Source organism: Lycium ferocissimum, chromosome 10 (assembly GCF_029784015.1).
Source record: "Lycium ferocissimum isolate CSIRO_LF1 chromosome 10, AGI_CSIRO_Lferr_CH_V1, whole genome shotgun sequence".
NCBI lineage: Eukaryota > Viridiplantae > Streptophyta > Magnoliopsida > Solanales > Solanaceae > Lycium > Lycium ferocissimum.
This window is the reverse complement of record NC_081351.1, coordinates 38,413,022-38,425,605: the sequence shown is the minus strand read 5'-3', so window position 1 is coordinate 38,425,605 and position 12,584 is coordinate 38,413,022. Positions and strand designations below refer to the sequence as shown.

Here is a 12,584-nt window from a genome sequence, read left to right as displayed (position 1 = left end):
AGCAAGTTGTTTCAAATCTCGATTCTGCCTCTGTTTGTATCAAATACAATTATTAAATTATGATTGAATAATAGTTCTAAAATGCAAAACAATAGTTCGCTTGCTTCTTCATTTCCATCTTGGTTGTCTGGTTGGGTTTATATATTAGAACTGTAGAGCATATTTCTAAGAGTAGTAACTAGAGAGAATTAATTACTCCATCCGTCTCAAATTATTTGTCGTGGTTATTAAAAATAGTTGTCTCAAATTATTTATCATTTTAGAAGTTCAAGACAAGATTAATTAATTTTTTCCCATTTTATCCTTAGTAGAGTTTTGTCATTAATGGAGATGACAAATTAATAGAGTAAACATTTAATGGAGAACGATTATAACTTAAACATAAATAAGGGTAAAGTAGTCAAAAACTCCTAGTACTAATTAATATTTATTAAGGAGCGTGTAAAATAAAAAAACGACAAATAATTTGACGGAGAGAGTACATTAATTAGATTATTAAAATAAAGACTAGTTATCAGTTCAAAATTTTGACCTTGTTGCAGTTTACCAAAGCGCTGTTTCTCTAATAAGAAAACTGATTTTGATTAGAAAAAGGTAAATCAGGTACAATAATTCAACCAGATAGACCCCAATCTTATCACCTATATGGCAAATGATGTTAGCTTCTGTCACATGCGTGGAGGCAAAAACGATAACTAGGAAAAAAAAAAAAAAGACTCAATGCTCTAAGTTCATCATGAAGCCAAGGAAAGTCCAAAGAAGTTGATAGAGAAGTTATCAGCTGTTCTAGTTAATGTTAGTGCAAAAGAAGACTTAGTTAAGCAGCATGCTAAAGTGGCAGAAGAATATTATGTTCGGCTCATTCACGCACAAATTTCGTGCGTGAAAGGCCAAACTCTTAATTTTTCCTTTCACGCACTAAATTAGCGCACTAATCCTACTGCTTTTTTTTTTTTTTTTTTTTTTTTTGTGTTAGTTTGGTTCAACCTTTTTTTTTTGTCCTACAAAAGTCGCGGATTCTTGAAATTATAGCTACTTACAAAAAATGTTGGTCATGAGTTATTCTTTCAGGTCAAAATAAGTGTACTTTACAGTTTTGGTACTGGGTACACACATTAAGAAAATTAGTTAATAACATTAATTATAAAAATTATTTGACTAATTAAGTTATCTTTTATCTCTCTTAAACTACTTCTAGTAGACATAAATTAAGCGAACATGGGAAAAGCTTTTTAGAGAGTTGTTTATATCATATTTTAGAGCATTGAAGAATTTGAAAAAGAATTAACGCCTTCCTCGTTTGTTAGAATGAGATCAGTTATTTCAACTTCAATCAGTTTGAAAAATATGTTTGTCGAATATTTCATAGTAATTAATGGTTTGCACTTACAAACTTCAACTTTTTTCGTAGTAAAATTCATATCTAGACACAATAACTTCAATTTAATACTCTTCTTCTCTTTTATTTTTAACTTCAACTAAATATTATCCCAGTGGGCCTAATTAAAATCTGAGACCATCTCATGAAAATGGACTCTTTGTTTGCACGCAACTTGAATGGAAGGATTTGGGGATAAAATTCGCTGCTGGGACCAGCATATTGCCTTGGGCACCAAGTTCTTTTTTGGACTTTAAATTAAAAAAGGACCAAGAATTAAGCTTATTTTATTTGAGCAAACACATGAATGATGGGTTTTTTTTTCTTTTCTTTCTTTTTGGGTTTGGATGTCGTGGACAGTGCGAGACTGCGAGGGGATGTGTATTCATTGATGTAAATTTTGGTAAAGCATCTTCTTTTTTTGCTTCTTGATTTTCAATTTGGTATTCGGTATCCGTATTGAGGTCTGATTAAATTTAGATTCGCATAAAAAAGTCGTATAGTGAAAATAAATCGCTCTCTATAAAAATAATTTCGACTCAGCACTTGAAGACAATACCTTTGATTTAGTTAAGGATAAACGACTTTGGCGAGGCATCGAGCCATTACGTCATTTTTTTCTTCTTTTTACTTTTTCTGTGAGTAACTAAATTATTTATCAACACTGACGTGGTTGTGCGTATCATTGTATTGGCATTCCGAAAGAAAAACAAAATCTAAACCCAGCTTTATTAAATTTCTAGAAATTTCTTTAGAGTTACGCCAAATGTACGCACATTAAAACAAAGTTTCATGACATATAAAAGTTAAAAACCTACCAACTCCAAGTGGAGAAAAACCTTTATTAGCTTTGGTAATCAAATCCGATTTCAAGTAGGAACAAAAACTTTAGTTTGGAATTTATAATAAAAAAACAGCTAGACGTGTCACATAGCTATAATTTAGTGCATCTTATCGAATACTATTAACCAAATAAAGAAGATAAACTTGGTTCATATTTTAACAATTGAAGCGAGTTAGTATGTTTTTTTAAGGATGTGCTAACCGCTAATTGAACACCAATGATGAACCGGAGGGAGTATCTGTTTTAACTTCTAAATAACTAAAATAAACTCATGAGAATTAAGAAAATCGTTTAAAGTGACAACACATAATCCAGGATGTATAATAAGCTTTGGCTTTTAATGACGACACTAGTTACACATAACGTGTGGGTTACCCAATCCTTAAACGCTGTTGCTGCCCTTAAATTTCGAAAATGTAATCTCTCTTCTTTTGTTTCCACTTCTTATTTAATACCCGCTTTGGGACAGTTTAAATTATAATTCGCAAAAAGTAAGGTAAATAATTCTCTCTCAAAGGCAACTTTATTCTGAAGACCTCGAATATGAAATTTCGGGACAAAAATACCGGAGAAATGATTTTTTGACCCTTTATAATTTTTTTAAATTTTATGACCCTTTTCCAAAAGATATTCATTTTTATATATAAGAGATATGAAAAGTCTATTTTTTTCTATTCAAATTATAAGAGCGTAATATATCTTATTTTCTAAAACAATACATGTCGTATTTATCCATCCACTACAACATTTGGTGACCTTTTCATGTGAACCGATTGACTAACTGAAATTATACATAAGAATTTCAGGATTTTCCCGTGACATTATTTTGAATAAAGATTAAAGACTTTTTTATTCTATTTTTCATTTGTCTAGATAAAAACTGACAGAAAGAAGAAATACATCAAAATTTGTACAATATACAAGTAATTTTCTTAAAAAAAGATTTCATCACAAACACATTAAATAAAGAAGAGAAAAAAGAAATAAAGCAATACAGTGGCTTAACAAACATTGCTAGCTAGAACAGAACTACAGGCCTCAGGTCTCATGATCACGGCGCGACACGGCGGAATCTGATGAGGGAGGAGTGGTGTTTGGATGAACTTTCTTGAATATTTTCCTGGAAAAGCAGTCACCCAAAGAAGAAGAAGCAGAAGATGTATTTTTGGGATTATGTTGCTTCTTAATTTCTGGACCTTCAGTATCCATTTTCTTCATCTTCTCCTTGAATTGTTTCTTCATCACATAAGCTTCCGCAAGATAAGCACTACCACTCGCCATCTTAATATTCTACAAGCTATAAGTGCCCTTGAAGATCGTTAGAAGGCTGAAAAATTAGAGAAATCTTTGAGGAAATTCAGAAGAGGAGTATTGTTAATGGGCTTTGAAATATGAAGAGAATAAAGGGTTTTTATAGAGCTTTATTTCGTGAGCTTGGGGGATACGTAAAGAGGGACCCAATTTTCCTAGTGTATGAAAGCAACATATGAATGTAGTGGGGCGGTCTTGAGTTTGAAGGTTGAGTAAACTTTGACTTGGCCCTCGTGTTAATTTCTTTTTTCTTTTTTCTTTTATTTTTGCTGAGAATAAATGAAAATTTTTGCCATCAACAATGGGCTTTCAAATATGAAGAGAAGAGAATAAAGGGTATTTATGGAGCTTTATTTCATAAGCTTGGGGGATACGTAAAGAGGGACCCAATTTTCCTAGTGTATGAAAGCAACATATGAATGTAGTGGGGGCGGGTCTTGAGTTTGAAGGTTAAGTAAACTTTGACTTGGCCCTCGTGTTAATTTCTTTTTTCTTTTTTCTTTCATTTTTTGTTGAGAATAAATGAAGAATTTTGCCGTCAACAATGACGATGTGACAAACAACAATAACATACTCATTAAAATCTCTCATCAACCTGGGGTGCAGGGAGGGGGCGTCCTTTACTCTCTTACCTTACGGGTAGGAAGGTTGTTTAGATAGACCCCCGCTCGAGGAGAGATGAAAAAGCATCAATAATAATAAATAGTAATGATAAGTGAAGGAGAGCGAATCCTGCATAGGTCACGGTTCGAGCGTTGAAACGACCTGTGCGTTAAAACGCGAGTAAGGTGCGTACGATAGTACCTCGTGTCCCATTTTCCCCGACCCCGAATGCTAGAATAAAAATACTAGAAAAATATGGAAATAATGTCGGACCAATAAGAAAGAAAGGTACTACTAATCCTACTACTAGCCTTCTACCCTAATCCTCAACCTTCACACCTTCCTATCTAGGGTCATGTCCTCCGTAAGATGAAGACTAGTCGTATCCTGCCTGATCACCTCTCCCATCACCTCTCCTTCCAATACCTCTCGTCCAACCCTTCCTCTACCTCTCGTCATCCTCCATCCGTCCCTCCTTTGACATGTTCGAACAATACATCCTCCCGCATCGCGCATCCGTGTCTCCAATTCATTTATGGCCATATCTCTCCTAGTCAACCCAAACATCCATCTCAACATCCCCATTTCCGCAACTTTCATCTTTTGAGCATGAGAGTTCTTGACTGGCCAACACTCCGCCCCATACATCATCGTCGGTCTCACCACTACTCTATAGAACTTACCTTTAAGTCTTGGTGGCACCTTCTTATCACACAAAACAACAGATGCGAGCCTCCATCTCAACCACTTTGCTCCAATACGATGTGTGACATCCTCATTAATCTCCCCATTACCTTGGATTGTAGCCCCAGATACTTGAAACTATCTCTCTTTGGGATGACTTGTGAATCGAGCCTCACTTCCACATCAGTGTCACTCATCACCGCACTAAACTTGCACTCCACGTACTTTGTTTTGGTTCGACTCAACCTGAAACCTTTCGACTCCAGGGGCTGTCTCCAAACCTCCAACCTAGTGTTCACTCTGCGCCGCGTCTATTAATGCAATATCATCCGCAACTAACGTGCACCATAACACCTTCCCTTGAATATGACTCGTCACGACATCCAACGCCAAGGCAAATAAAAATGGGCTAATAGCTGATCCCTGGTGCAATCCCATCATTTTACGGAAAGTGTCTCGAGTCTCCTCCCACTGTCCTTACCCGGGGTCTTTGCTCCATCATACATATCCTTGATCGCCCTAATGCAAGCTACCAACATCCTCTAGCGTCCAAACATCTCCATAGGACCTCTGTTGGGACTTTGTCGTACGCTTTCTCCAGGTCGATTAACACCATATGCAAATCCCTCTTCCTTTCCCTGTACTACTCTACCAATCTCTTCACAAGATATATAACTTTCGTATTCGATCGTCCGAGCATGAATCTGAACTGGTTCTCGGAAATAGACACCCTTTTCCATACCCTCAATTCCACCATCCTCTCCCAAACTTTCATGGTGTGGCGCCGTCAACAATGACGTGTCAAGGTATTTCCAAATCAAGAAGATTTTCTTTTTAATTTATATTATACTACTAATGGAAGATAATAATTTCCTGAGTGTAAAATGGATACATTGCATTAAAAACAAAGTTTCTACAAGCGAACTAAAGAAAAGCAAATTTGGAAGGTATTATTCAAAAAGTTCTGGTTCAATAAAATCATAAAAGTTTAACATTAAGGGGAGAAAATTAATTTAAATAAATCGAAATTAAAGTAGTGATTTCAGTTTGGTTGTATTTGCTAAGTTCGGCTATTTGCGGGTGTTAATTAGAAGTGGTCCATTTAGCAAAACAACGATCTTCAAGGAAAAAAACATTGGAATAATTACTTGATGTAGCTTCTTATAAGACCTATTTATTGATAATAACTACCCTTTTAGTTATTTATATTTAGTAACTAATTTACTTTTCTAATTTACCATCCATAGCTATATCAGTAACTACACACATACATGGTTAAACAAATCTCTTAATAATAGGCATTGACTATTATTAAAATTGGTTCCATAATTTTAGCTTCCTTTTCCTTCTTCGACCATGATTCTCCTTCTCTCTTCCCTTAATTTCCTTCTTCAACCATGTTCCGTTTTCTTCTTCCACTAAATCCTAAACCCTAACTTCTTCTCAACTATGGCTATCATTGTTAACTTCTTCTTTTCCACTAAACCCTAAACCCTAACTTCTTCTCAACAACGTATTTTGTTGTATGTATTTGTGTATTTGAAATAATGATCAACTGCGAATAAAATACGCAGTCATTTAAATTCGTTTATGAATGTTGCTATGTATTTGTGTATTTGAACCAGTGATGCATGTTTTTGTGTATTTGAACCAATGAGTGACGTATTTCATTTGTATGTATTTGTGTATTTGAAATAGTGATGAATTGCGAATCAAATACACAGTCATTTAAATTCGTTTATGAATATTTGAATGAATTTGTGTATTTGAATTTTTCAATAAAAACTTAAATACTATTGTTTTTTAAGTGTTTTGAAGTTACAAATCATGTATTTTTCGAATTACCGGTTGAATGATCGTAGTCTCAGTTTTTGTGTTTCCTTCTATTATTAATGTTTTTGAATTTTGAATTTAGTTAAAAAAAGAAGGGAAGAGAGAAGGAAAATCATGGTTGGAGAAAGAAATGGATTCTAAAATTATGGAACAAAATTTACCTTACCAAAAAAAGGGAAGAGAGAAAGATATTAAAAAAAGATATTAATCTGTCTATTAATAAACACCACCGTTAATGCCTAAATTTAAGGGATCTGGTTATTGTTTACAGATTAGTTACGTATTTGAAGACATTCGAATTAGGGGTGGGTGTTTGGGCCATCGGATTGGATATGAAATTTTCGGTTTGGATATTTGGTTTTCGGATTGAAGAAATTACAATCCAAATCCAATCCAAATAAGTTCGGATTGGATTGGATATTTTAAGTTCGGTTTCCGATTATTCGGTTTGGATATTTCGGAGTTTCGGATTTGACTCTTGAGACTTAAGACAAACTTATTAGGAACAAAATTCATGAGTTAGTTCCACAGAGGTAAATCTAAATCTCAATTGCTCAGTAAAAAAAAAAAGCCTTCCAGTTCAAATTAGGATTACCAAATCTAAGTCATGTCCAACATAGTAAATCCATACCAAATAAAAACATTCTGGAAAAGTGGAAATGAACAAAATAAAATCTAAGTAGTCATCTGGAAAAATAAGAAAGAACTCTGCTGTGGGTGACACTAACGTGAGACTTTTGAGACTTGAGAAGTAAGAAAACCCTATATTATACTCCATCCGTCCCAATTTATGTGATATAGTTTGACTGGGCACGGAATTTAAGAAATAAAGGAAGACTTTTGAAATTTAAGAAATAAAGGCCCGAACCGGGCAGACTTTTACAAGAATCTTGTAGTCTCGTCGCAAAATATATCAAAGAAGCCAAAGATATTATATACAAACGCAAGTGGTTATAGATCATCTCACACAACTCCGAATGTAAAGAATAAGCGTAAAAGATATAGTTTATATAGTTAAATTGTTATAGTCAAATAAGAAAATGTATCTTTTTTTGGGACGGAAAGCATGAAATACGATAATGATCAGGATCATAATCGAAACAAGAAGTACGTAAGTACAATATGTAAAATACCAAAATATTTAGTTTCGAAACACAAATCATGGTAGTAATTGATTTAGTAGATAACACATCATATTGTATCTCCATATCCCATAACACATCATTTTAACACATCATAACACCGTATAAATGGAACCCGACCCTATAGTAAGGGGACTCGGTGAACCGTAACACATCATACCCCGAGTATAGCATAGTGCGCACGACAACATAACTTTGAACGATGTATCTAGACTTATTATGCATAAAAATCATCATTATAGACATATGATATAGTTAAGGTTAGATATAAGGTAACATAGAAAATTTGGATTTTCGGAGATATCATTAAACTCCATCCGAGAAAGTTACGGTCTAAATCCAAGAACAAAATATCCATTTGAAATCCAATCATATAAAAACAAATCCATAAGAGTTTTAAAAATAAAATCGATACAAGCTCTCTGATCTTAAGAATCAATCCATAATCCAAACCAAATATTTAAAAAACCTAAGTTCGGATCTACAATAACGTCATTAAATACCAAACATTAGCTATAGGATTTTAGGAATTCAATCCCAAGTTAGCACTTAATTCTACGTAAATTGGGCAATTTCCCAACAACCCCGAGAATTCAATTCAAATACAACGAGTCCATCAATATCATAAACGCATTCTAACATTAAATAAATAATTCAACAACATTCCATTATATTCGTAACTACATACATTCAAAACATCCATAACAAATACTAATGGTAAGAACCTATAATAAGGTAGTTCAAAACAACCCAACCAACACTCCATTCTACGAAACCATCCCAAACCCCAAGTTTACATGAATTAATAAATTCTAAAACGTGATATTTTAAAATGATTCCAAATCAGTAGCAAGGGATAATAACACTATTTGAATCTTTACACAAAGTTATTGAGGAAATTCTAACCACCCCAACCTGATCCTTTCATCCATTTCAACACACTTGACTACAAACATGCTAATATATTTATTAAACAAGGGTTCCATGGTCAACATGATTCATTTCTACATAGTACAACATATACAAACCACCCATAACACATGTATGATTAAATAAAGGTCTTGGTTTTGTTTGTTCCAAACTCATTATATGACCCTCCAATTGGTTGAATTGTTGAGAAAATATTTTTTTTGATGAAGATTTTTGGACCTCAATTTTTGGTAATGGCCGAATGACTTTTTGGTTTTCTACAAGGTTCTAATGAAGATGAAGAATATATTTGACTTAGTCATCTTTTATTCATATATGAAGAATCCATGGATACACCTAACCACTTGGCCCTTGTAATTCATGAGTTAATAACTTTTAAATAAAAAAAAAAATAAAATCATAAGCACTTAGCAAAATCAAAAGTCTTATAGTCTTGTCCCTAACTTATCATGGTTAACTCGGATTGTCCCAATGTACAAAATACGGGATATAACAATAAGCCAAAGATATTTGTGTGGTTATAGATCATCTCGTTAAGCGTAAAAGATATAGTTTAAAGTTAAATTGTTGTCAAATAAGAAAATCTACTTTTTTGCTCAATAAATTGGGACGAGGTTGTTTGATTTGGCCAACTTAATATTTTAAAAATCTTACCTTTAGAAACTAAACTCAATTATAGTTAAGTTTAGATATAAGGTATAAAAAATTTGGATTTTAAAACTCCGTAATACTAAATCCATATGTGTCCATTTTTAAAAATAAAATCCGAAGTCCAATCCATAATCCAAATATCCAAACCAAATATTTAAAAAGTTCGGATTTCGGTTTGGATTTTGGGTTGGCCCAAACTGCGCCCACCCCTAATTCAAATACACGAGTCCAAATACATAAACTAATGAAATGGTAGGTACATATCGTAATATTGAAAAGGATAACTACTAATGGTAAGAACCTATAATAAGGTAGTTATTTCTGTACGTTTACCAAAAAACATTCTAAAACGTGATATTTTATGATTAGTAGCAAGGGATAATAACATTTTTGAATCTTTAGTATTGAGGAAATTCTAATTGTGATCCTTCCGGTATTTGACTCAATATATTTATTAAAATAATTGCACTTATTAAAAAAGGTAAACTCATTGTATGAACTCGCCTTTGTTGAAAAGCAAAAATAAGACTTTTGGCACCATAAATTTGACCTATTAACCTTCAATTAATTATAATGTGTGCTTTTAGTCCATTTATGTAGGAAACATGTTGTATTTAGATGATTTTTAGAAGTACATTCCCCTCAAATATGGAATAATGATACACGTTTAACATAACACATGAGTAATTAATCAAATGATGAAACGATTAATACTTCAGGAAATTTGTGATCATAAACAAGCAAAATGATCAAAAATGCATATTCCAAATATAATTAAGGGTTAAATGTGCTTAGTCAGATATCATAAGAATTAAAATTTAAAAAATTCAATAATTAAGGGATTCAAAAGTGTTATTAACCCAAATAGTAAACAAAATTTACGGAACTTTTTTGAGTTTGATTCTGATGTTATAGTTGACCAGTAGGTAAAACTACTTTTAAAAGTTGTTAGGTAACAATACTTGTCAAAGCACTCTATTATTTTGGTCTATATATGTGATCCTTCTATTTTTAGGTATCACTTAAGTCACAATTTCATGAATTTTTCATGCGAAGTTCAATATAAGGCCAAATAAAGGGTCATTAATTAATGGAGAACTGGTTTGATTTGCATGCAAGAGATCAATTGTGATAAATTTTAATGGTTGAAAATCATTTACCCTTCCCAACTTTGCTTTACAAATCAAATTATCCCCTAACCTATGCAATGTCTTTTCTGCCCTTGATATTTTAATTTCTCCATATAAATATGTGAGAACATAGAAGCCTTGCTGCACCCAAAACAGAGAACACGGGTCTTCCGCGGATTCATCGTCAAAGAAACAGAAGAATGTGCAGATGTGTAAATTACCGGAGTTGCAGAAAGGAAGAAACCGAAGAAAGAGTCGCCGGAGCTGAAAGTCATATCAGTCAGTTGCCGGACTTTCTTCTCCTTCAAATTCTCTCTTTTGCCAACAAAGTATGCCTTGACAACATGTGTTCTTTCAGAAAGGTTGAAGTATATATGGCCTTGTTTACGGAGGATTCAGTTAGATGCTTTTGGACTTGTGGAATATAGTAAACGGTGCTTTATTCTCTTTTTACCGAACCGAACCGTTTCCTTTGTTTAGCGGGAAAATGTGTTTCCTTTGGCTTTTCCATAAAATATTATAATTAGTGTTTATATATAAATTTAAAAAAGGAGAAAAAAGATAAATAGGTTTTTTGGCTTTTAGGAATGAGCGTCGCGCCTTTTTTACTTCTATATATATATATATATATATATATATATATATATATATATATATATATATATATATATAGATTGACATTCTCTCGCAACAACAAAGTGCGGGAGTCTCGCACGTTGTTACATGGCAAGACCAATCTCTCCTTGAATTCTATATTAATGTGGTCACTGCAACATGGTCTTTAACTTTGACAAAAAAAAACCTTGGTCATGAGTTATTCTTTTTAATTCGAAGTAAGTGTACGTTAAGGTTATATTATTGGGTTCACACGTTAAGAGAAATAACTAACAACATTAATTATAAAAGTTGATAAAGTAAGTTATCTTTTAAGTCTTATCGCTATTCGAACTCTTTAATTTACTTCTAGTAGAAAAAGTTTAAATTAGATAAACATGGGAAAACTTTTTAGAGAGTTATATCATTTATTAGAGCATGGAAGAATTTGAAAAAAATAAATTGGAAAAAGATATAATTAATGACTTCCTAATTTGTTAGAATGACATCATTTATGTTTTGGACCATATTTGAAAGGCTAATTAATGTTTGGTTCACAATTTAGTCAAATGTTTCAACTTCAATTACTGTTTTCGTCTCAAATTATTTGTCGTGGTTATTAAAAATAGTTGTATAAAATTATTTATCGTTTTAGAAGTTCAAGGCAAAATTTATTAGTTTTTCCCATTTTACCCTTAGTAAAATTTTGTCATTAATGAAGATGATACATAAATATAGTAAACATTTAATAGAGATTAGATTATAACTTAGACATAAATAAGGGTGAATTAGTCAAAAAACCCTCATAATCAGTATTTCTTAAGAGTCGTGTAAAACACAAAAAGCTACAAATAATTTGAGACGGATAGAATAGTTTGAAATTGGTCTTTGGAATCTTTCAAGTAGAATAATGATTTTCACTTGTAAACTTTAACTTTTTTCACCGTAAAATTCATATCCAAACATGATAACTTCAACTTCAGATACTTTTCTTTTATATATACTTTCAATCAAATATTTACCAAAGCCTACTTAAAAAATCTGAATCCATCTCATGATAATGGGCTCTTTGTCTGCACGCAAATTGAATGGAAGGATTTGGGGATAAATTCGCTGCTGGGACCAGCACGTTTCCTTGGGCACCAAGGTCATTTTTTGGACTTTGAATTAAAAAAGGACCAAAATTAAGCTTGTTTTATTAGAGCAAACACATGCATGATGGCTTTTTTCTTTGGGTTTGAATGTTGGGGACAGTGTGATGGGATGTGTGCTCATTGATGTAAATTTTGGCAGCGCATTTTTTTTTTTTAATTTCTTTCATTTCTACTTGGTGTTCGATATCCGCATGTCTTATTAGATAGAAATAATTAATTCCTAATAAAAATTAATTTTATACTAAGAGCTCGAATTCGAGGCCTTTAATTTGATTAAGGATAAAAGACTTTGGCAAGGCATCTATCCTTCTCTTTTTTTTTTTCTTTTTA

General features: G+C 32.7%; 1 protein-coding gene across 1 annotated transcript; it reads right to left on the bottom strand.

The window, feature by feature from the left end:
- Positions 1-3,022: 3,022 nt before the first annotated feature.
- Positions 3,023-3,587, bottom strand: LOC132035404 (uncharacterized). Its single transcript, XM_059425665.1, has one exon. The coding sequence runs from the start codon at positions 3,501-3,503 to the stop codon at positions 3,261-3,263; it is 243 nt and encodes an 80-aa protein (XP_059281648.1). The 5' UTR covers positions 3,504-3,587; the 3' UTR covers positions 3,023-3,260.
- Between the last annotated feature and the right edge of the window lie 8,997 nt (positions 3,588-12,584).